A 26,643-nucleotide genomic window follows, 5' to 3' on the forward strand; every position below is an offset into this window, starting at 1 on the left:
ACGAATAAAACAACGTTAGACCATAAAATTATCTTTACATTTAGTTTATTAATATTGGAGTTTAAAAATAAAACACTGCTGCTTAAGATCTTTTGTTTTTTTAAATAAAAACTTAGTCATAAATAGTACCATAGTACATTAAAAATAGCACCATTAAGTTACAATAGTAAATGCACTTTCTGACTATTAAAATCATGAGTATCATACAAACACCTATAAAATCGCACCTTTTTAAAGATACTTAAGAACTAGACCTAAACCATAATTTTAGTCGATTTGTCTATAACAGTATACAACATTCCTTTTTAATAATAAAATGATATAAACAAATCAACATCGTCACCAATCAATATTTTAAATTATTATTTTGTAGACATTTTTTCATTCTTAAAATTGTATTAATAAATATAATTTTTAGCTCAACTAGTGCACTGCATTTTATATACAGTGGAAGTACGGAAGAAGTAACAGTCTAACCTAATCAGTAAGTCAAGTAATGAGACTTAACCAAATGAGCTGTAACATTTATTCAATTTTAGATTTTTAATTTTATTGCCTGACTACAGGTTGCTGGAGGAACATTGGTTTGGATGCGGACCTCAATTTCTCTGATACAACGTGAGCGATACGTGCGCTACGCTGCCAGACCAACTCACGCGTTCTCTCGTGGTTGCTGTCCACACGCACCTAAAACCAAACAAAACTTTACTAGGTAAGTATCAAATAGTAGACAACTATAGATGCTACAGGGTATTTTCATATGATATCGATAAAAAAAATGTTTTTAAAGAAAAATATAAACGCTGAAACGGGATGTGTCACGGATCATGAAACGTCAAAACAGATCAAATCACACGTAAAACCATATTTATGAAAGTATCGTGTTCCATTAAAAAACATTTGCGCCTAAGTTTATCAGTGGGTAGTATCACTAAACTCATTGGATTTAAACTCTTGAATAATATCTGCCATACTTTATTTACAAGCTAATTTTGTATTCGTAAAATCTTAATAATGAGAACCTTGAGGTCGCCCTACTTGTATTATATATATAGTAATATATTTCTAAAAAATCACAAAAACGAACGCCCGTCAAACTAAAAAGACTACGTATAAGCGATGCTGGTGTTACTGACCTGTTTAGGCTGTAACACTTTAATGGAATGCAAAGTGGCAACTCCTTCGTTGTTCACGCGTAGCGTAAGCTTTCCCATCATTTCTGCCGTCGTAGCTGTGGCCGATTTAATTTCTTTCTTTCGTCCAACCTGCACATTCAAAATAAATATTCAAAACATTTTATTTGAAGACATCATGAATTAAAAAAAAATTTAGAAAGCTTCTAATGCATATCATATTTAAAATTATCTTATATTTTTACATTTTGTGTAATAATGATAATAGTCCATACAAAATGACTTCTCACGGGTCATTTTAACTCTATGGGTCAACTGTCATGTCAAAAGTACGGTTCGCCTTTAAAATAAGGACTAAAATCGTACTTTTGACATGAAAATTTGACACAGAAAATTAAAATGGCTCGTGAGTAATTTTTTGCGCATTATAGTTGATTCGCTTACCTCCTTTTCTACTCTCAATATAAGGGGGCCGACTGCAAAGTTGCTCTTCACTGTTGTGTGATCAGACATAATGTTGACTGCAACGTCACCAGTTCTTCTCAGTGAAGACAATCCGTACAATGTACCTTTGGCTCTTGGCTTGCTTTTTTCAGTCGTCTTTACTTTGTTCTTGTTGGCTGTGGCTGGCTTTTTTGTGGTCGTTTTTGTAGGTGGTTTAGGTTTTGGCTTTGCGGTCGCTTTGGCTTTAGTTGGTTTTGGCTTTGGGGTTGTTGGTTTTGGTTTAGCGCTAGCTTTCTCTTTCAACGCCCTCGAATCGTTTGGATTTGAATTCGTAGCTTCTGGTGTAATTTTGTTGAGGTTCTCGACATTGATCTCTTCCTTTACTTTATTTACATCAATTTCTTCTTTAATAGTTTCATTTTCGTTCTTCTTCTCAGTGTCTCCTCCTCGAGCGGAATTCTTTTTCTTGTTGGATGTCTTCCTGAAATGTAATAGTAGCTAATACGTAAAACAAGAAATTCGAAAAAGATTCTTCTTTCAATTGTAAAATTATTATTGTTACAAATTATACATAAAGGTACTATACGAATATGTTATAGTAGTTTTCATACCTTTTATTTGACTTCTTTTGATTTTTCTTCGGCTTTGTAGTCTTTTTGCTCGCATCAATAGGCTGCAGCTTTACATTGACAGGGTCGTAGGATCGTCTCAATATATCGTTCATTTTTTCGAGGATATTGTCCACAAATCTGTTATATTTAACTATGTAGACCGCAGGGACCGGAGGTTTCTTCACTGGTTCGTCAGTCAGAGCACCTGAATTGTTTTATGCACAGTTAAAATAAAGATACTACCTTCTTAATGTACTTATTAGTGCTTTTTACGGTTCCGTACCTCTAAATGAAAAAAGAAGCTCTCTCTCTGTCTGTTTGTCCGTCTGCATGTCGTGTCTGTCAAGAAAACCTATAGGGTAATGACCTAGAATCATGAAATTTGGCAGGTGGTTAGGTAGGTCTCAAGTCTCAATACATCAAGTAAAGGAAAAAACCCGAAAACTGTGAATTTGTGGTTACAATCACAAAAAATATGTTAATGAAAAAAAGAATTACTAAATCACATACAGATGGCGCAGTCATACATTAACTTGCAGTGTGCTGTATAAAAGTGTTAGGTATATCTTGTACGATAGTACGGAACCCTTCGTATGCGAGTCCAACTCGTACTTGACCGGTTTTTTAATCTTATCTTGTACCTAATATAGATTGCCTGATCATATCATGGTTCACCTTTTTCATTTTTATCTATTGGAAGTTAACATCAAATATTAATGAAACCTCAATAGACCGGTAGGGCGATTGTCTAAAACCTGCATCAATCATTATTACAATGTCAATTGTTCTGATTGGCTGAATTTGTGCGATTCTTGTTGCAACAATGCATTGTGGCCAAAAGTGAGCGAGCATTAACCAATCAGAGATGATTGCGATCGTGACATTGTAGCTGTCAAACAACCGCGGTAGGGCCACCTATAAGAGTAATAATCATCATACCACATAATAACTTTCGAATTCAGTAATTTTTGCTTTATCCTATTTAATTATTTTTTGTTACTTTTATATATACAAACGGATATAATGAATCACTGCTTCAAATATATTATAAATTCCTGATAGAATATGAAACTCGTCAAATAATTAAATTATTATTTAAATCACTTATAAAACAAATCTAATCGATTCAATCAAATACTAATTGAGTGTCTGGCATGGATAGCGAAACTTAATTAGTAGGCAATAAATTCTTAAAAACGGTGTGTCCAAACAATAATTTGCTACATCTATCATGATATCACGCACCTACTCGTTAATGCTTAACTATTATAATTAGATATGCGTTGGGGTAATAATTCATACCACACATCTAATTCAATTCACGTGAAGCGGGCACGCCACGGCTAACTGTTTCTGGATCTGCAAGCCGGTTGAATTCTAATAGACGATACCAATTAATAGGACCAGTCAACGGTGGATTTTCTATTTTCTACACGTAAAAGAAACTGCGTTCCGAGTCGTGTGCATTGGAAGAAATCTAATTCTAAACCAATACACGTCGCTATTCAAACAATTTACACCTTAACCTATCCCAAATCGTATATATTCAATTTTCGTGCGACTCCATTAATCGATATTACAGAATACTTAATCCTTTTGAAGCCTAACTATTGCTATTCATACAAGTGCCATATATTTATAAAGCATCTCAATGTATTTCCGTTGAAGGAAATTGAGATCGAGCTACTAATTGCTTGAATTGGTGTTACCGGTAACAAACAAGTTCCATTCAGGTCGAATATTACTCCTCGCGACTCTCCCAGAATTTCTCGACGACAAACACGTAAAAATTTCTCTTTTCGCATCTCATTATCTCGTTTTCACTTGGCCGGACGTTATCACGCAAATTTTGTCGTCATTTCGTCACAGTGAGAGTAAACATTTAGGTTCGTTTTACTTTCTACGAGCTGCCGAAACGGTTGTGGGTTCTGTCAAGGTCGATTTCCTGTGCTCGGGACGAGCAAGGTTAAAGAAAGTGTCAAGGTTGGAGAAGAAATCGGATGAGTTCATTGCACTAGCTCCGGATGGGAAAGTAAGCGGACGGCAGAACCGATCCCCGACCCCTTAACATACATCTACAAAACTAGTTGCTCCTTAATAGTCTTTGGAACGCTGTGCTTGTTTCTAATACATGTGTACAGGATTTCTAGATCGGTATCGGCCTACACTCACCACTATCTCTTAACGAATGTTGAACACCTCCTATGGACTTATATAGATTGCTTTGATGAGACATAGGTGTTAGGTGGGATATAGGAAATGGAATCAGCTGTTATGAATTATGATTGTGCGTTAAATATACATAAATCGGTCAAAAAGCTAATTACATACACTTAAATTCAATGTTCTTGTTACTACTGCGAAAATACGTTATTATTAAGTAAAAAGTTAGAAGCTAAATACGTTATTGTTAAAATATAATATACATATCAGTATTAGGTTCGAAGAGGGAGCTTGCATAAATATAAGATTTTTGACTAGTATGCGTTTATTTTTTTACAACATTTAAAATTAAATTAAGTACTAGATAATGTCACTGTTATTTGACAAAACAAATTAGATTTCTGACCGATACAAAAAAATGTATTTCCTAGAATTCTTTTAATTTATACGCACAAAATAATCATAACATAGGTCATGTGAAAGTATAATAAATTTTACACAAAGATTAGAACAAACAGGTTTATTTCATAAATTGCCACTGATCTGGTGTGACATGATCTAGACATTAATTTAATTTCAACTTACTAATTTCATACTTACTCATTCATTCATCGAGCACACTTCACTTAATAAATAAAATAAATAGAATAAATAAATAGTCAATAAATAGCTAAGCTAAAGGAGGGGACCGTGGGGTCTCTCAGGTGGATGTGGGGGCGCGGCTCGCCCGGCTCCGGGCACTTGTGACTATCTGAACTTTTTGTGTTCGACGGCTGGGGGCGCAACAAACGTCGCTTTGGTTTTCTTTACTTTGATGTGGCTAGTTTTTTTCCCGCTCTTTTTTGCGTAGGCCGCCTTTAACTTTCTGGACTCACGTGCTTGTTTATTTCTGCCGAGAGCGTCGGTGAGATCGTCGTCGTCGTCGTCGTCATCATCATCCTCTTCCTCTTCGTCGTCATCGTCGTCCTCGGGGTCGAGCGCGTCAGTGATGTCGTCTTCTTCCTCTTCGTCGTCCTCAGCGTCGGCGGCGGCGGCGACTTCCGCGCTAGCGGCTGCGGGTTCTATTTCGGCGCTTGCGGGCTCCTTTTGTCCAGCTTCAGGTTCTTCGCCTTCTGCGGCGGCTTCTCCTTCCACTGCCTCGACTTCTTCCGAAGCCGTGGCGACCTCTTCTACAGCGGCGACAGGCGCAGGCGCGGGCGCAGCGGCTACTGTATCGGCTGAAGCCACAACTGACTGTACGCCTGTTGATTCTTCCTCGTCCTCGTCATCATCCCCGCCTACACAAAGAATAGAACACCATAAATCAGTCTATCTAAAAATGCATATAGTTCAGCGAATTTTTTTCTAGATACTATCATTTTCGTCTTACCTCCTAAGAGATCGTCGAAGAATTTTTCTAAATAATCATCTGATTCTTCCTCATCTTCTTCCTCGTCTTCTTCTTCTTCATCGTCGTCATCGTCGTCGTCATCTGTAACAACAAAAATTAATTATTAGATAACTAGCTTATGCTCGCGACTTTGTCCGCGTAGACTACACTAATTTCAAACGCCTATTATACCCCCCCTAGGGGTTGAATTTTTAAAAATCCCTTTAAAGGGGGTGATTTTTTGCACGGGTATAGTCAAAGACCTGGAGAGTGACATAGGCTACTTTTTATCCCAGAAAATAAACGAGATTCCACGGGATTTTAAAAGCCTAAATCGACGCGGACGAAATCGCGGGCATCAAGCTAGTACTATCATCTATCAATTCGTTTAATCTACGTTATGTTAGAGACAGTCCACACATCCACATGTTTAGCTTATTCTTTAGCGCAGATAAAATAATATCGGAACAGTTATCGCAATTCGCGTCGTGGTGCGTGACGTCCTGAGTCTTTCGACTGTAGAAAGCACGATAGCTTGAATTTCTCAAGATTGAGTATTTCTGTTTGAATTAATTAACAAATGAGAGCACCTGTCACGCTGCGTTCACATTCCGTTGGTGCGCGTCCTGATTCATTGGAATGTTTATCGATGACTTGTAACACTTAGGTATTGTATTCAAATACTATTTCGCAGCCAAAAATGGTTTGCATTTTTGGTTTCTACTTTCGTCATAACTTATCTTTGAATTGAATCTTCTAAATATATAAAAGGAAAAGGTGACTGACTGACTGACTGATCTATCAACGCACAGCTCAAGCTACTGGATGGATCGGGCTGAAGTTTGGCATTCAAATAGCTATTATGACGTAGGCATCCGCTAAGAAAGGATTTTTGAAAATTCAACACCTAAGGGGGGGAAATAGGGAAATTTGTGTAGTCCACGCGGATGAAATCGCGAGCATGAGCTAGTCAAAGTTAAAAGACTGGGTTGATTTGAGAACTTTTAGCTATGTCTTAAAGTTAATTTGCAATTTGGTTATTTTCAACTTTCACTAATCCTCATGACTTAGATACATTGATTCATCATGTCATTCGTCAATCATGATTTTTTCCGAAGTTGTTCCCCTTTCTTAATTCTCATCTAAGTTAGATGAATTAACAACTTATTTCGAAGAGAATTTATTTAAGTTTTGTGTTTATTTTACCTAAGTATTAGAATTAGAACTATAGCTACCTCCTTTACCTGTTTAATAGCTTCTCAATTACTTGACAATGTTCTTTTAATTTCTTATCAATATTATTTGTAAAAAAAAATTTATTGTACCTTAGTACAATAAACCTACCTACCTACTATCTAACGTCGCTTTAAACAACGACGTATGCGAGCTTTAACCTTTTTTGTGATTGTATTGAAAATTGAAAACTTCACAGTCTTAATCTCTATATATACCTAAAAATGAATCGCTATAATTGTGTTGCTGATCGCAAATCTCAAGAACGGCTGAACCGATTTCGCTAATTCTTTTTTTATAATATTCCTTTAAGTACGAGGATGGTTCTTACGGAGAGAAAAATTTTAAAAATTTGAATCGACTGTTAGGCGGTACGAAGTTCGCCGGGGCAGCTAGTGTAGGAATAATATTATCAAACAGTATCTATGGCTTCGGTAAGTATTACAAGATAACCAAAGATATATATTATGAAGTATTTAAAATAAGATTTATAACTCAATCGGTACATTTATGATCATCATCAATCAGTGATCTTAATAGAGTTCTATTTATGTCCGAACTCCGAAGGACCCAGGTGTTTAGAAAACATTTGCAGCTGATGCATAGGTATTCCACTAAACTACTTTATGACTTATTAAGTTTATAAACAGACACAAATACTTTAGAATAAAACTTTCTATTCGGATAGAAATATCTCTCAAGTTATACTGACTTTTCCGTTGTAGCTTTTGCTTAATTAAACGACAAAACTTATTAGCAAGTTCAATTACAATCTACACCGTATAATTATGTCTACTCGTAACCTAAGAAATACTAATATCAAAACTTTAATTAATTTTTTTTATAATAATAATACATTTAACTAACGATGATGATCCACATAAGCAGATAAGTAGAATAAATAAAACAAATTTATTTTATTTATATTAAACCGTAGGTACAATAATATATTATTATCTTTTTTGATATTTATTATTGTATTATCTATTTAGATATTCATCACACATTCATATGTGTGACGCTACAGATCATTTAAAATAATATAAGTGTGGTATTATTTCAGATATGTCAATTGATTCGAATTCGCAATTAGTTAGACCTATTTACTCGTGCGAAACTTAACTTTTAAATATGAAATATACGGTCCTTATCTAAATCATTTATTATCTACCTGATAATGGGTCGAGGTCAACGTCGTCATCGTCGTCTTCATCGTCGTCATCATCGTCATCAGAGGAGGCTGCGGGTGCTGCAGGCGCAGCCGCAGCTGCTTGCCTTCCTGCTTCCTTCACCTCAGATTCCTCCGGCCGCGAGATAGGGCTCGCGTAAGCCGACAACACTAAGCAGCATACTGCCGCTAAGAACAATAACGACCTCATCTCGTATCTGAAACAAACAGAGGCCTTTAATCAACACCGTCAAATCCACCGCGATGGCGACAGTGCCGCCCGTCCAGCCTCTACCGCACTGTTGCTATCACGTTCACAGCACTGACACAACACTGCACTGATGTCCTAAATGCACTTCACCTTTGTGTTTTCACTGTCGAGTCCTTAGGGCTCTTGCGGAAGACGTTCCGCCCGCGTCCTTATATGTCGGTGTTCGGGACGCTATGACCGAGGTAGGCGATCGGAAACAGTATAGCAGCGGCGTCTTCACCACACTCTCTTTTATAGAGTTACGTCACACACGCGGGAAGGAAAGTAGTGATGGTAGCCGCACCGGGCATAGATCAGCGACCGCGTAGACTTTCACCGTCCATTCATCACAAAGCTTCAACGCGGTATATTGAAATATATACATTATCTTAAAAATGGGTTTAAAAGATTGGCTTTATTTTTATCCAAAAACTACTGTCTTATCCTAAAAAGATTTTACGAAATAATAAACCGCATTTTCTTAACGATTCGGAAGAAATCGGATGAGATATGAATGAGTGATGATAAAGTAGTGTCGCATCTGTTCAAAAGAGGTTTTAATCTTTGAGATCCAAAGAGGGATAGGTAAAATTCGTTTGACTAATTTATTTGCAGACTGGGCATGTCTAGTTAGAGAAAAGTGCGGTGGCGTGTGGTTTCGGAATCTTTAAACGGTTTTATCATTAGTATGTGGGGACAAGTCCCATACTTTCACTAAAGGTTATGTATGTAAACGCGTCTAAAGTGCAATTTGATAACGTGACGTAAAATCGAAGGAAATCAATTGGGAAATTGCCATGGTTACTAACGTAGGCCATTATGAAAACTCATATTATGAGAACTCTAGTAGGGTTAATAGTAGATAGGGTGGTAGCTGGTAGCTGGTAGGTAGGTATTCGTATAATATAGGTACCTTCAAGTCAAGAGTGAATAAGCATCTTCTCTACAAGCAACCTTAGGCGGCACTATCACTTGCCGGCAGGTCTGATTTGATTTATACCCCTTCCAGGTTAGCCCGCTTCCATCTTAGACTGCATCGTCACTTACCACCAGGTGAGATTGCAGGCAAGGGCTAACTTGTATCTAAATAAAATAAAATAAAATTATGGAGAATTCTCAAGTATGCAAGTTTCCTGACGATGATTTCCTTCACCATTAAAACCACTGAGATTCGTAAGTAATATTTAGTTACTAACGCACATGACTCGGCATAGTAGAGGTGAGGTGTGTACCCGGGATCAAACCCTGGTACCCCCGACTAGGAGGCCGGTGTCTTAACCACTAGGCTATCACCGCTTATAATTGCCAAATATATAATTAATTCTATTATTATTAAGTATAATTATGTACAGGTTGATAGCGCCCATAGCAAGACTAAACCCGTTTTCGGTATCGGAGGCGGCATCAAATATTTGTATGCGGCTTGTGAATGGACCTCGATGACTTTCTCCTGCGCCAACTTTGTCTAACACTCACACAAATAAACGATCCTGTGCTGTTAAATTTAAAAAAAATGCCAATTTTAAAAGTAAGGACCGACTCAAATTCGAAATGTTGAACTCCACCGTTGCACTATTCTCCCATACGGTCTTTTCCACAGATCAAAAATGAAAATAAAAAAAGAGAACAGATTATTCACACTAGTATCCTAATCCTACTAATACTTATTATAAATGTGAAAGTGTGGATGTTTGGATGTTTCAATTATTCTAATGTGCCCAGGGCCTCCAATAGGTTAAAAATGGCCCTGCATACCCCTAACACTCAGCTTTGTACCGGTATGGTGAATCCTTGGCGACACGTCATGTCAGTAGAGTGATATTTACCTAGAGCTGAAGTCTTACACCACACCAAACCAAAGCTAATTTGAAAATGGCCTCTACCGTGATTGGACCTCCTACGGATCTCCTACTTATTATACCAATACCACACAGCTCTTCCCTACACCAGGGAGCAGGCAGATCGATTATTATTTCATCATCATCATCATCATCAACGGACAGACGTCCACTGCTGGACATAGGTCTCTTGTAGGGACTTCCACACGCCACGGTCGTGCGCTGCCTGAATCCAGCGACTCCCTGCGACTCGTCTGATGTCGTCCGTCCACCTAGTGGGGGGTCTTCCAGTTCCAACGCTAAAACTATTTGAAATCATAATATCTGTCAGTTTTCTAAGAGTGAATCCACTACTATAAAAGCGTTTCCAATAAAGAAAGCCGCAGATGACTTGTCTCTGACGTAACCCAAGAATTTGCTCCAAGTCAAAATTCATAAATTTGAAATTTACTCATTTCTTTCTATGCGGATATGTAAATGAAAGTTGTTTATGTTAACAGCGCTTTTGATATTTTTTTACTTACCAGTTATGAAACTACGTTAAGCTTTATTTTTATTAACTAATGTACTAGGTACCTACTTAACTTAATCGGGACTATTTTTTCTAGTAGGTAGGTACCTTACTTCATTATTACATCATAATACTTATTGTAGAGTTGCCTGCTTCTCCATTTTTTTAATCTTTTTTATTTTTACTATCCATCGTTAGGTCTGGACATCCTCATGGATCTATTTTATAAACTTTAACTGGCCAAGTGCGAGTCAGACTTGCGCACACAGAGGGTTTCGTACCACAGTCGTATTTTTTCAACATTTTACACGCTAAATCAAAAACTATTATGCTTAAAATAAATGAAAATTTGTTTTAGAATGTACAGGTAAAGCCCTTTCATATGATATCCTACTTGGTATAGTAATCTTACTTTGAAAATTGAAAAATATTTGTTCATTTATTTTATTTATTTATTTTATTTTTTATATCTTATTAGAACGGCAGTGCCACTTACACTAACTAGATAATTCATGAACACACTTTAATTTTGTATGTGATTTAACCACAAATTCACGGTTTTCAGATTTTTTCCCCTTATGTGTTCTATAAGACCTGCCTACCTGCCAAATTTCATGATTCTAGGTCAACAGGAAGTACCCTGTACTTGACAGACACGACAGACAAAAATACAACGAAGTGATCCTATAAAAGTTCCTTTTTTCTTTTTGAGATACGGAACCCTAAAAATTAAAAAGTTATTGTCTGTCCATGATCCTTGAACTAACTTTATGCTCTGTTTGAAACTTTTAAACAAAACTTACAACAAAATCTGAAACTGTAAAGAGTAAATAAATAGACCGCCACTCGGTTAATTTTAAACTTGTTTCCACGCCAGTTCACGTTATATTTTATTTTCAAATAACTAGTAGGTATAAAGGCAGACAACCACTACAACGTTGAAAAGTTTACAGCTAATTCGATAGATTTAGTTCCGACTAGCTTATGCTCGCGACTTCGTCCGCGTGGACTACACAAATTTCAAACCCCTATTACCCCCTTAGAGGTTGAATTTTGAAAAATCCTTTCTTAGCGGATGCGTACGTCATAATAGCTATCTGCATGCCAAATTGCAGCCCGATCCGTCCAGTAGTTTGAGTAGTGCGTTGATAGATCAGTCAGTCAGTCAGTCAGTCCTTTTCCTTTTATATAATTAAAAAAGTTCCGATAAAGTATGTAAATTGTACCTATACCCGGCAGAAAATATTGTACATCGACCTTTAGAAAAAGATAGCGGTCACGTAGAGCATTGTCTCTGTCGTTGAGACCGACAATACATCACATCGGTATGAGTGACAGAGACAACGCTCTACAAAGCCGAAACCTCTTTCTTAATTTTATGACCTAGACTCGTTTTTTGCTACATAATACATACAGAACTTTAAGTACCCCACTATTTTATTGCGACACATGTACCTACCTACTCCAAAACATAAGGATTTTTCTCTCTATTATTGTATGTATCAACATTATTACTTGTGTCTCATCCATATAATATTTTGTAATGTTTGTACAAATAGAGAAACGTGCAGGAGTCAGGACCCAGACAAGACTCAAGGGTGCTAAGAAAAGAACACATGAGTAAGTAAAGTAAAAGTAAAAGTAAAATATGCTTTATTGTACACCAAAACAAAAACAATAGACATATAACAAATACAGCATGTACAATAGGCGGCCTTATCGCTAAAATAGCGATCTCTTCCAGGCAACCTTAGGGTAGAGGATATTATAAAAATCTAAATGAGTAGTGCTAATACCCTCTAAGTGAGAAATTTCTTATGTAAACATAGAATAAAAATATTAAAAATATGGATTTGATCAGCCGATGTAAAGTAAACGGCTTATTGTATAGTATAGCATCCACTCTAGTGGATACTTGACTGTAAAAGCATTATCTTTGTACAGTTACACGTTAGATGTAGTGTTGATGTAGTGTTATGTCAACGTCACGTCACGTTTCATCGGCGAATGTGCTAGCAATTGTGGTCATACAACTGTACCTGTAGCCCCAACACAATCAATATGACCACAGGTGACATTTGCAACGTTAGTTTTAGTATACGCAAAACCTGAAAGTAGTTTGTTCAGAATCAGTAGGTAATAGAATCGATTGCAATCATTTTTACTACGGGTTATATTTTGAACAAAAAATACTTTAAAATCCTGCAAGTGTGAACACCTGGTTGAATGACCGCATGACAGCTGAGTCGAACCGCGCAAGCGGGAGCGAGCACGATCAACGCCAGCCGTCCCGTTTGCTCACAGCCGCTCGCTTGGGGTGACCATGTTTGTCGAGGACAACGACTCAACACAACAAGCTTATAACTTCGTAAATTTTCGTTAAATGTTTTTGGTATGTTGTATTTATGTATTCTTTATGTAAAAATGTTCAACTAAAACTGACGTTGTACATTATCTTGCGGCTCTTGTCGGTGAAAAAGACGTTAGGGAGCTTGGGCTGTTCTGTCGCTATACGAAAGCAGTTTGTTATCTCGTAAACCTTACTTGTTCTATAAAATTACACGGTGATTTTCTATTTGCTTTTACGATTTCACCATTTCAAAACACGTTTTTTTTTAAGAAAACTTGGTATGTGGTTAAGTTTTACTAGAGCACTGCTTTTGTTTTTAAGGCTAAAGGCATATCGGTGCAATAAGTATTGAAGCGCAGTGATACGGGGAATTCGTCCAAAATTTTGAACATACATTTATAAGGACATAAATTTTAGTAAGAGTTATTTGAGATTTTTTTTAAAAAGAAGCACCAATTCGCTTCGAGTCTGCGCTTAGGTATATGCTTGGAGTCTAACTCTCCCCAACAGGTAAATATTATGCCAGATGCTATGATCATCCCTGATACCTACTTAGTCTTTTTTTCAAACCTCTAATACTTATTCGAAGGTTAGAGGAAAATGTTTCTCTGAAATTACGCTACAAAGAAATCATTTTGCAACTTTTTAGTCATATTATTCTGTGTAAAGTTTTGAAATGCTCGAACTAAATTAACATAAAGTCAAACAAATTTCGAAAGTTAGAATCAATACGCTGTTGTTGACGCCATAAGCGCGTTTTCACTTTTTAATAATTCTAGTTAAACCTACATTATAGAAATAATGATAATACTTACGTAGGCTGGACGCACATTAGTACGCGTCAGGTTGAGATGGCCATCAGGGTGGGGACGCCCCGCACACCCGTACAGCCCCTTCGGTAACCCGGTACGGGATATCTCTGGTACGTGCGGGTGTGCGGGGCGTCCCCCCGCCTCATACCCAGATTGCCATCTCGACCGGTTGCGTACTATCTTATAGGAAGTAGTGTGTTCCTCATCGCGATCGGTGTGAAAATCTATAAAAAGCTTTATCAGCTGGAGTGCTAGGATTTTATTGCTCTAACTTTGTTGCACGATACTGTGTGCTAATTACATGCATGTGTAATTAAGTTAGTAAGTAATTGTTTCCTAACATGCACAACGATTATTACTTACTTAAAACATATGCTCTAAAATTACTTCCAATTTTTGAATTCTGCTTTTGCCATTTATTGACTGACATTGTAAGTACCTACATAACGCGGCCGAAAGTAATGTACATAGACCTTTAGAAGGAGATAGCAGATTTGTAGAGCACTGTCTTGGTCGTGGAGACCGACAAAACGTCATATATGGGTATGAGTGACAGAAACAACGCTCTACAAAGCCGAAACGTCATTCTAAAGGCCGATGTACATTACTTTCTGCCGCGTACTGTAGACATGTTTTTAGGGCTTCCTTAAGCGCCATCTCCACGGACAAAAGAATCGCGGCGATAGTTTCGCCATGTGACAAAATTCGATACAAACTCTGTGGGCTAATCTCTACAAGGCGATACTATTGCGGCGATAGTACCTATCGAATTTTATCACACGGCGAGACTATTGCCGCGATTCTCTAGTCCGTGGAGACGGTGCCTTAGACCCAGAGCAGACCGAGCGTGGAGGAGTGGAGTCGAGGCACGGCGAGTGGCGGTGAATAGAGTAGACTTAAAGCGCGGCGAGTGGCGGCTAGTACACGGTAATGGATGAGAGTCGGATGGTTCTTCACACGGCACACTTATTAGGCTCACGACCAGCAGGACTGGACGCTTGAGCGCCCTTATTTGCATTATAACAATTTCAATCGTAAATCAAAGTAAATGAACCGAATTTTAATTCATAAGAAAATAGAAGCGATAAAATGGAGTGGCGGCGAACCACTCCACTCTATAGCTGAGCCTTTCGCCTTAGTCATGCGTTGTTGTCTTACAAGCTTATAGTTCTCGAGTTGAGCCCTTGATTCAGTCGGTTTGCCTCGGATCTAGATAGTACAGACTACGGCTAAGATTGGTCACTACAGTTAACTTCATGATACCAAAGAGCTCCGATAACTGGATGCTGCGAAGAAACTGCAATGCATTTCATAATTTTCATCAAGTAAAGTCATGCATTTGTAAAGTTATAGCCGCCTGTGACCTAATACAAATCTGACAACTTTATTATGCGACCTTGATGTCTGCTACGTGAACTAACGGAGCCGAGGGCTAGTAGACTTCCATATCCATAGCCTAAAATAATGTAGTAAGTTACCTAATCTTTTTATGTTTACTTAAAACACAGAGAATTCAACCTCAAAAGAGTCAAAAGTACGCATATATACAAGGTTTTGCATAAAAACAAAATCATAAAATGTTGGCGGGGGACAGAGGAGAATGCTTTTTGTGATTGGTAGACTCAAAAGTCACCTAATCAAAACAATGTGCGGAATGAGGGTACCGAACGGGCGTGGGCCGACTTTTCTGCTAAGCAACTGCCTAAGCTTGGCGATCGGGGGTGTCCAGCTATTAGGCGTCTATAGGTGGTGGTCTGGGAGTTTCGAAGGTTAAAAGCAACAACTTTTATTGGTAACACCTTCTAACAACTGGTAACGGGCCGCTCGATCTGCTGCTGTAAGTATTTTGAAGTAGGTATGTCCGTAGGCGTCTTTGTTCTCCAAAGATGCTTAATCATCGCACCAGTATCGTAGGCAGTTAGACGCTACGCGCATGCGTGTCCCATATACCTATAGTACAGAAGCGTACTTTTTGCAATACAAATACATACTTAGGTAAAGGTAGATATTATAAGCTTTACAGCTACAGGTATATTATCTGGAATTTTATGATGTAAGTACCTAAGTGTTCGGTTAAAAGTTACACTATATAAAATAAAGATATCTTAGCACTTATCACATCCGCTTATACTTTCAACTTCGTGAAAAACAATCTATTCAGACCTAGATAGGCTGACAAAATATTTTTGAAACTTCACCATTTATTTTATAGTTAAGTAAGTACTTATGTAGGTCCAGCCATTATAAAAAAAATATTGCAATGTTGGAATAAGTAGGTAATTTATTTGTAAGTAAAATAGTTCACCGTTTCCTGCTAAAGAATATGTATCTAACTATGGTACGACTTTGTAGACTGGATTTTTTATACTGCGGTACGGACCTGCCACTGGCCCACTAACGACCGGTTGTGGGTACTTTCTTTCGCCTTCTCACTTCCGCTTGCAGGCCTCCACGCACAAGGACAACATGCATTCATGAGTAGGCGACAGGTCGAGATTGCAATCGGGGAGGGAACGCCCCGCACACCCGCACAGCCCCGGCGCTAACCCGGTGCGAGCGAGCGTGGGTGACGTGCTCGTGTGCGGGGCGTACCTACCGTTCCCTCATCGATCGCCATTTCGACTATTATTATCTACCCGCAATTTCGTCAGCGTATTTTGGATTTGCTTGGATAATATAGAAGGTAACTACCCCATGTCCGTTCTATAAAATTTTCTATCTCATCTCTTTTCTAAATTTGTCAAGATCGGTTCCGCAGTCGAGTGGAGAGGTAACAGACAGAATAGAACATACCTGTAAGAATATAGACCTACCAAATGGAGCATATACCTATACAACTTTTTGAATACATCCTATCTACTTAATTGGAAATGTGAAAAGTAAGTAGGTACCTACCAAAGATAATTTAACAAATAGGTAAATTCTCTTAACTTAAAAATAATAAAAATACTCAAATTAATTTATCCGCTTTAATGATTTTATCATCTATTAATCGTTTAAATGTTAACAGCCATCTATCTTATATTACCTAAGCTACTTCAAGTAGGTATAGAAAAAGATTACCGCAAAGCCTCCATTTTCCATTAGACCTTTGCTCACACGTTCGATATTAGTACGAAGTATTTGAAACAGGTGGCGCTTTACGGAAAATCTCCAATCTGTACATCTTACCTGTAAGAAAACATAAAATTTACATTTAATTATAACAGATAATTATTATTCATGTGAATCCCATGATATATTATCATGTCCCTTCAATGTGATATATATATTTAATATAATGATTGCATAATTTGAGATAATGATGATATATTTCAACATGGGGTTATTTATGGGGCGGATCAACAAATTCTTGAAAGCCAGCGACACAATGACGGTCCCTCTGGTGCTGCAAAATTATCATGGGTGGTGGTAATCAGCCGCCTGCTCGTTTGCTCACTACCTATTTTTTTAATAAGTAGATACTGCATGGCTTCCACAACATCAGAAATTGCAGCAGTGATTCAATATATCAGTATCGAGCCTGCTGGCTGTGAAGGATTCAGCCTGTACCATAACCAACAAAGCAACAAGTGTGTGTAAAAATATATATTTAGTTTAGGTAGGAATAGGGAATGCGATCAAGATATCGAGAGCATAGTATGTCGAGCGTAAATAGATCTATTATAATACTAGATGATGCCCGCGACTTCGTCCGCGTGGATCTAGGTTTTGAAAATCCCGTGGGAACTCTTTAATTTTCCGGGATAAAAAGTAGCCTATGTCCTTCCTCGGGATGCAAGCTATCTCTGTACCAAATTTCGTCAAAATCGGTTGAACGGTTGAGCCGTGAAAAGCTAGCGGACAGACAGACAGACAGACAAACACACTTTCGCATTTATAATATTAGTATGGATTACCATACCCTCTCATCACAAAACAATTTGACACCTCACGTATTAACAAGGATGTGTGCTAATCTCGCATCGGGGAATCGGAATGCGGCGGCTGATCGGAGTAATCGGAACAAAATATTGGTTAAACGACGCTAATTATTTGGCGTGCTCTCTACTGATCTATTTGAATATGCTACTTATTACACGGCTGGCCAAAAAAAGGAGTGTAATGTTTTCATGTAAGTAAGTGAGTTTATTCCACCTAACTGCCTAAAATTCCAACTAAAAGGGTTGAATAATTGGGGTATCGTTGGAATCCGACCCTTTCTGTGTGTTAGTTATGCTTGAGAAACAATGCTCAAACAACTGAAAGACAGAAAATAAAGTTTTGAATCCATAAAATATTACTAGCTTATTCCCGCGACTTTAATCACGTGGGCTACACAAATTTCGAACCCGTATTTTACCCACTTAGCGATTGAATTTTTAAAAATCCTTTGTTAGCAAATGTCTACGTCATAAAAGCTATCTGCATGCCAAATTTCAGCTCAATCAGTCCAGTAGTTCGAGCTGTACGTTGATAGATCAGTCAGTCAGTCAGATTTTCCTTTTAGATATATAAAGCGTTTAAAAATTATATCACACAAAACAAATGAGAAGCGCTCAAATGGAGCAAAACGGTACAAACCGTCTACTCATGTGACTTGGTCATGTGACGGCGAGACAAATGACAGCCTTGACATTTTCGGACGATACGTCGAGCTTTAAGCTGTTGCCATACATTGTACAGACGATCCTTATTTCTATTACAATAGAGATTATTTTGAAATACAATGTTATAGTATACATAGACCCCTAGATCCGTCCATTTCTTTTTTTTATTAGGATTATAAGTATATCAACTAGCTGATGTCCTCAACTTCGTCCACGTAGATTTAGTTTATTTTTCAATTCCGATGGAGTGAAACTACATTACGTTATACGTAGGGAGAATATACTTTTTTATATTTTACTAGCTTATGCCCGCGACTTTGTCAGCGTGGACTTCACAAATTCCAAACCCATATTCTACCCCCTTACGGCGGTTACGCAGTGACTACCTACCACGATACTTACCTGGTCTTGTCTGGTGGGAGGCTTCGGCCGTGGCTAGTTACCACCCTACCGGCAAAGCCGTGCCGCCAAGCGATTTAGCGTTCCGGTACGATGCCGTGTAGAAACCAAAGGGGCATGGGTTTATTAGAAACTCCCATACCCCTTCCAGGTTAGCCCGTTTCCATCTTCGACTGCATCGTCACTTACCACCAGGTGAGATTGCAGTCAAGGGCTAACTTTTATCTGAATAAATAAAAAAACCTACTTTATTTTGATTTTTATTCTCGTTCACATTATTTACATTACACGATACCTGTGACGATACACAAAAAAGCCAAAAACAATTATAGGTACTTTTCTAGCGTAGGGATGTTCTGGGAGAAATGTACCTAATATAACCAAACTATACCCTCTAATCCTATGAGAAAGGCAGCATAATTATGTTTTAGAGTGGAATATTGAAAATCTAATTTGGTGGCTTTTTAATCAATTTATATAAAATGTTAAAATACCTGCAAAAAATAATTAACAAAGTCATGTATATTCACTTATTATTTAGAAACTCATCTTTTACGTATACGGTTTGAATAAGACTTGTTTCCATCCACTGCTGACTGTAGGTACGAGTATTGAATATCTAATGACGTCATAATGTACAGGCAACCACTTAATAGCTACGTGACGACGCGATGAATCAATAAAAGATGCATAGATTTAACTTTACATAGATACACACCTGAGAGTTACCAAAAGGAGATCCTTTTCTTTTACATAAAATGTACGAGTATTGAATATCTTATGACGTCATAATGTACAGACAACCACTTAATAACTACGTGACGACGCGATGAATCAATAAAAGACGCATAGCTCTTGATTTAGGTAACTTTACATAGAAACTCGAATAAAAATAAGATACACACCTGAGAGGTACCAAAAGGAGATCCTCTTCTTTTACTTACATAAAATTAAAGTACCTACCTAATATTTTCGATGAGCCAGGTATATTGAATTTATATAGTGACGTCAAATTATGCAGATACACTTGATACGTACGTAACGACAAACCAGTTAAAGCAGCATTCATTTTACATTTCCTCGCTTGCAGACACCTGGTGATAGGTATACATGTATCTAACGAGTGAGTAGCTCTGTCATACCTATCTTATATACTTAAGTCCCGCAAATTGCTATTGCGCTGGAACCATGTCTCATTATCATCGAAATGACGTTATTTTGATGTCAGCCGAAATAAAAATATACCATCAGCTCGAAACTTGAGTCTAGTGCTGACGTCACTAAAATGGCAGCCACTTGCATAAACAATTTGCGAGATTTTTATAAGTTCAAAATTAAAAAATAATAAATCTCTTAATGCACTATTATATCCGTAAAAATATATGTAAGAACCTGCTATGAGCGTGAGCTTATTCCCTAAGTGATCAAAAAGTAAGTAAGTGTTCAAAAAGTGATCAAAATACGTCCGATATTTTTTGAGGTAAATGGTACACGAACATACAACCTTTTATGCCAAATATTACTTATCTCTAGACATCTTCATTCCACCATGGAATCGTCATGGGTAAAAATTTGATATCCGTCCTACCAGGAAACCATAACGCGTAGGAATATCCTGCTTAGTCGACTGACGTGGGATTACCTCGAATATATTTACGGATCTTCGTGCTCTATTTTGCACACAGTCGATATTAGGATTGCCAACCATTGCCGTTTTTTCGAAATAATAAGCCCATACGGACGTAGGTTCTAATAATTCAATACTGAAAATATTATTTTATTATAATACGCCGCTGACTAATGAAAAGAATATAATATAAGACAAAATGAGATATTGTATATAATATTATACGTATACTTAGCATAATATTATAATAATAATTATTAGTATAAATACTCACTATTTATACTAATAATTATTCTATATTATATATATATATATTATCTAATATTTTTATTAATGTCAGATGCAAAACTTGCAAGTGAAATTTACACTTATACTGTGGCTAATTCCGTTGTACACAATCTCTAAACTAAACTAAAATCACACGTCTAAATATATTGCTATCCCTTTCATAATGTTGCTTGCGGAAAAGGATAGCACTAGACTTAGATCCGTTAATTTAGTTTAGTTTAGAGATTGTGTACAAGAGAATCGGCCCCATTATTAGTTTTAACATATTAGCTGATACCCACAACTTGATTTGCATGTATTTAAAAAAAAACTATTTTCTGTGGGACTACGTTATTTTTCGAGATAAAATAGATAAAAGAATATAACTCATATTATTTTATCATCGTTGCACAATAATATGTTATTCGCTTATAATGTATATGTGTAATATATTTTCTGGTGACAGAAGGGCTGGCTCATTTTTTGCGCAACGGATCAGCCTGGCTGTCCAGCGCGGAAATGCAGCCAGTATTCTTGGCACCATTCCACGCGGTCATGATTTATATAGTAATTAGATAAGGCTAGCTTTAAGTTTTATTGTAATATTATACAGTTATTTGTAAATTAAAAATGTGTAATATATATCTAATATGTATTATGTATTTGCATATTAAATAGCGGTTGATTTGCATTATAGTTTTTTTTTCTATTCTTTCATTCATAGCATATGTAATATCTACTAGTACAATAGGCATACAATAGGTTACTTATTAATGGCAAGCTAAGTCATGTGCCGTTTATGTCGAGGAAACCTTGCACGTGCAAAGTGAGCCGGATCAATCTCACAATAAATAGGTACAGTCTTTGAGAGTATAGGAAGGTTTCTCCAATTTTTAATACCAATCAATTAATATATGCACATGTTATCTACCTAAAGAAATTACTATGAAATTGAATCTATCCGTAAGCGTTTAATTAAAAAAAGGAATTAGGTAAACCGTTTTTATTCTTAGGTTACATTTAATACTTACTATTCATATTAATCCATACTAATATTATAAATGCGAAAGTGTGTCTGTCTGTCTGTCTGTCTGCTAGCTTTTCACGGCCCAACAGTTTAACCGATTTCGATGAAATTTGGTACAGGGTTAGCTTACATCCCGGGGAAGGACATAGGCTCCTTTTTATCCCGGAAAATCAAAGAGTTCCCACAGGATTTTTAAAAACCTAAATCCACGCGGACGAATTCGCGGGCATCCTCTAGTGTTATATATTGTACATATTAATAACCACTCCAGGGATAGGTACAAGCGTCGCCAAACCGCAAAATGATCCTTTTTGTTAAATACGGCTCTCTTGCGCAGTTCTTCTCGTGGCACCTCCTTTAGTCTCCTCTTTGAGAAGGTGGTCTACCTACTAATACCCAGTGTCTAACACTGAATAATAGCCAACGAGCTCATATTTTGACATTTATTTTTAATCCATTGAAGGTTTTCGACATAAAATTATTTTGATGTCACTCAATGAAACAGCAATGTAGAGCCAACCAATATCAAATGAGCTCGGTGACTATCATTCAGTGTTAGACACTGAGTTAGCGAATCACCCTGTTGCGGTCTGACTTTGTTCACTATTTTGACCTTACAAGATCTTCCTAATAGTCTGCTAAATAAATTCTATATTGACATAAAAATATAATTTTATGTATAAGAATTAATGAAATTATAATAATGAATAATTGATATAAATAACTATCATTAATAAAATTAATCGAATGCTATAAACCAATCATGTATTTAAAATAATAGAGCGCGTTGAACTCTTTTACACGTTACATTTCTTTATAGCGCGCGTTGAAATCTTTATCACTAGGTAATAGGTATGATAATATTTTTGTATCGAACATTATTATTCAATGAAAATAATCTTAATTTATTTTACTTATTAAGTAGTTATAAAAGGCTTTATTTATTTATATGTACCGATTTTATAGGTCCAACTTTTGTATGTGATTATTTTTCATAAAAAGTTCATAATAATTTTGTTTGATATTTGTAAGCCTTGATATAATAATGTTGTTAGTGACGATACGCCCGCATCGCTTGTGTTAAACAAAAAAAAATAACTAAGTAGGCGATTACACATAGACATTTATTACTATGTTGAACCTACTTAGATTAGGCGAATCCTCGGTATATGTGATTAAGCCCTAAACACACTTATCTAGACATAAATACCTATTATTGGCTATTTTTAAACAAATGTATACATTTTTTTTCTTTTTTCTTTCATTTATTTATTTTTCTCATTTTTATCATATTTTTAAAAAAAACAACAAACAATAAAATTACAGAAGCAACAAAAAAATTAAAGTAAAGTAACAGAAAATCAAATAACAGGTACAACAAAAAATAAAATAAAATAAAATAAACAACAGAATATAAAGTAACAGAAACAACAAACGATAGAATAACAGAAACAACAGAAATTAAAATAACAAGAACAACAAAAATTAAAGTAACTGGAACAACAACAAAAAAACTTACATAATTATTATGATCATAATAATTAGAAATAGACGTATACTATATACCTACCTAAGTGTCTAACTAAATGATGCCCACGACTTCTTCCGCGAGGATTTCGGTGTATTAAAAACCCTGTGGGAACTACATATTTCATTTTCCGTAATGAAAAGTAGCTTATCTCAATCTCTACGATGCAACCTATCTTTGTACCAAATTTAATATAGTTGCTTGCTTATAGGCAGCCTTGATATATGATGATAGCCTATATAGGATAAGAATCCCGTGAAAATCTTTAGTTTTCCGGGATAAAAAGACGTAGTCTAGGTCTAAGCTATAACTTAGTAAGTGCCCAATTACATAAAAATCGATTCAATGAATGATGAAAACCAGTCAGCCAGACACACTTTCGCATTTATAATATTAGTAGAGATTAGAGAAGGATGGGTTCAATCTGTAAATAGGAACGTTGTGTAGCCCGTTTAGTAGCACTTATGATCATAAATTTAATTATTATAGTATAGCTTCAATAGAAGATATATCTTAGCATGAATATGTCGTAGTTTAAACACGTATATTGACGCACTAGTAAAAGCACCAATCATTACACCAGGAAGGCTTACTTAACTGAAGATGTCCCATTATTGGGAAATATTTAATAAAAGTCAGAACGCACCTAAGCGATCTTATTTCTCATGAATGTAAACACGCTAATTAGTATTGTGAAACAATTTTGTATGTCAATAAAGCACATGTTAGAAATACAAAATACCACGTAACGCGAACGTAATGTTACCCCAGTTTACGTATAGTTTTCGCAATTGGGCACCCAAACCGTAATTATTCACGAAATAAATTTATGCGCGGGATTGTGACCTCTATACTGCTTTGTATAAGTGTGGATTTTGTGTGCGTAGTTTATGTAGTTTTTAGCGATGTGTATATAAGGTATACGTGACGCATTGTGTGGCTGCCCGCAGTCACATGAGCGAAGTCACATGCTCCCGCACTGGTTGCATTTACGGAAGCTACTTTCTCCTACCATTTTACATATTTGTACGCCTCCCTCTTCTTTGTAAAGGGCAGATACAGTTTCGTCTATATTTTGCGGTGCTTACAAGTATGTGATTATAACGTAATGCTTATACAGAACACACGCACTGTAATGTAAACAGAACTAGCTAAATTTGTAGTACTCTGACTACAGTAACGAATACCTACTTTAATTATATTTTCATTTATTTATTATGATGTTCAGTTAATTATACCCGCGTGTGTTATAATAATGAAGACGTAGGTATACCTACTTAGATATTATTATCAAGAATATCAAACGGTGAAATACACCCGGCTACAAATTAGACTAAAAACTCAAGTACAACAAAACAAACACATCGTAATCTATAAACGTTTGGTTGGATATATCTACTATTCATAAAAATTAAAAATGTATCAGAACAATTTTGATGTAAGTAGTTGATTTCAAAAAAGGTTGTTTCATCTCTGATTCGTAAATCTCATAATTAACTTTTAAAAAAGGATTGATCGGCTATGATTGAAATTTTGAAGTATTTTTTTTAAATATAAATTAATTATTTGAGCTTGTTTCTTTTAACTTTTTGTTAAAGGAAAAGTTTTATATGGAAACCTATACCTTCGATTATTCCTAAATGAAATAATAATACTACCTAAGTATATAAATTACTTACGAGAAGACATCTTGTTATTTCTTACAAATTCCAGCCAGAGGAAATCCCACTGGGGAAGATCGTGAGCATAAAGGAAGGTAATATTAAAACTGACTTATAATTTGCAATGTTCTTCCAACTATGAGTCACGATATTATAATGTTTTCCGTGAACTTATATTTTGCCAGTAAATATTTTCAATAGGTACCAATTATGATTTATGCTTGGATTCACGTTGGTGGTAATTAGACCAAGTGACTCAGAATTTTGGCGCTATTCACCATCATGCAGACCAACAATGGACTGACTTGAGCGGCGTAGTGATGGAAGCCATTGATCTCGAAAAATAGAACGTGTGGCTAGTCAGCTGGACTGATAGCACGCGCAAAGTCAGCACTGGACTGGCCTTATTGTTCACACGGGCCCAGCAAGCAAGTCAGCGCTGGACTGGATTACTATACTGCCAAGTGCCACGTTACTGGCATCGTATACTCCAGGCATAAATGAAATTACTTTGCCGATAAATTATTATTATGAAAGGGCATAGGTACCTACCTACCTCTACCATCAGGTTTGATTTTGCGAAGACCTAATGAAACAGAGAGAAAATTTTAGATGTTAAAGGCGGATTGTTCTGAAGCGTATTTATTATGAAGGTAAGTGCATGACTCGATTTCGTCTCTCGTCGTTGGTTAGTGATGGTATAGTGAAAACTTAAAAGGATCAGACCAACGGACAGACACCCAAGTATATTCGCTCCGCTTGGTCAATAAACCTAAGTGCAAGCCTCATAAACATAGCAATCATTTATTTAAATTAATAATAATAAACCTACTTGCCCAGTCGGCCACATCTTTTAATTGGTGTCTTGGTTAGCCCGTCAGATATTTTTATCACACCCATTTGCATAGTCATGTGACTTGTAAATCCATTGCAGTGGACCTCGTGGGTATATTTTACGTAACACCATCAAATTATCAGCACTTGGTAACCGGTTAAGTTAGGATTTGCCCACACACCAGTCAAACATGTACGAGTATTGTTAAGCAAGAGATGACTAAAATTTAAATTTAAAAAAACGTCAAATTGTATTTACTAAAATTAAGTAATTTTGTTTAAGAAATATAAAATCACTCTATGAAATACTAGATGATGCCCGCGACTTTGTCCGCGTGGATTTAAGTTTTTTAAAAATTCCGTGGGATCTCTTTAATTTTCTGGGATAAAAAGCTAGCCTTTCACGGCCGAACCATTGAACCGATTTTGACGAAATTTGGTACAGAGTTAGCTTATATCCCGGGGAAGGACATAGGCTACTTTTTATCCCGAAAAATTGAAGAGTTCCCACGGGATTTCAAAAAACCGAAATATACCGACCTTAAAATGTAACTGTTAACTATTAAAATTCCATCCAATCAGCTGTCCCATTGCATCTATAGCCTATTGCAAGTTTTTCGCAACCACAAATCTCATTTAACAGTTGGATGGCTTTTGATATTTTTTTCGATCTGTGCTATTCAAATGAACGAAACCACGAAGATTTTTCGTCAAATTTCGTCGCTTTTGGGAGACAATATGTTTGTAATTGACTTTCTCAACGCCTATTGAATACTTTGTGTCATCATCATGTTCAACGCATCGCCGGCTCACTACAGAGCACGGGTCT

At 36.5% G+C, this 26,643-nt stretch overlaps 2 protein-coding genes and 1 long non-coding RNA gene across 3 annotated transcripts in view; 2 read left to right on the plus strand and 1 right to left on the minus strand.

The window, feature by feature from the left end:
* The window catches only part of LOC138403170 (uncharacterized), a 410,491-nt gene that overhangs the window by 262,969 nt on the left and 120,879 nt on the right, over positions 1 to 26,643 (plus strand). The gene's annotated exons all lie outside the window — the stretch shown is intronic.
* The window catches only part of LOC117987479 (thyroid peroxidase), a 178,836-nt gene that overhangs the window by 85,134 nt on the left and 67,059 nt on the right, over positions 1 to 26,643 (plus strand). The window lies entirely within an intron of this gene.
* Positions 69 to 8,585, minus strand: ect (ectodermal). Its single transcript, XM_034974535.2, has 8 exons — positions 8,483 to 8,585; positions 8,125 to 8,339; positions 5,721 to 5,822; positions 5,227 to 5,628; positions 2,189 to 2,393; positions 1,578 to 2,058; positions 1,137 to 1,265; positions 69 to 687 (listed from the first exon to the last, which is right to left on the minus strand). Exons 2-8 carry the CDS (start codon positions 8,330 to 8,332, stop codon positions 550 to 552), a joined length of 1,665 nt encoding a protein of 554 aa, XP_034830426.1. The 5' UTR covers positions 8,333 to 8,339; positions 8,483 to 8,585; the 3' UTR covers positions 69 to 549.

This window comes from Maniola hyperantus, chromosome 13, assembly GCF_902806685.2.
Source record: "Maniola hyperantus chromosome 13, iAphHyp1.2, whole genome shotgun sequence".
Taxonomy (NCBI): domain Eukaryota; kingdom Metazoa; phylum Arthropoda; class Insecta; order Lepidoptera; family Nymphalidae; genus Maniola; species Maniola hyperantus.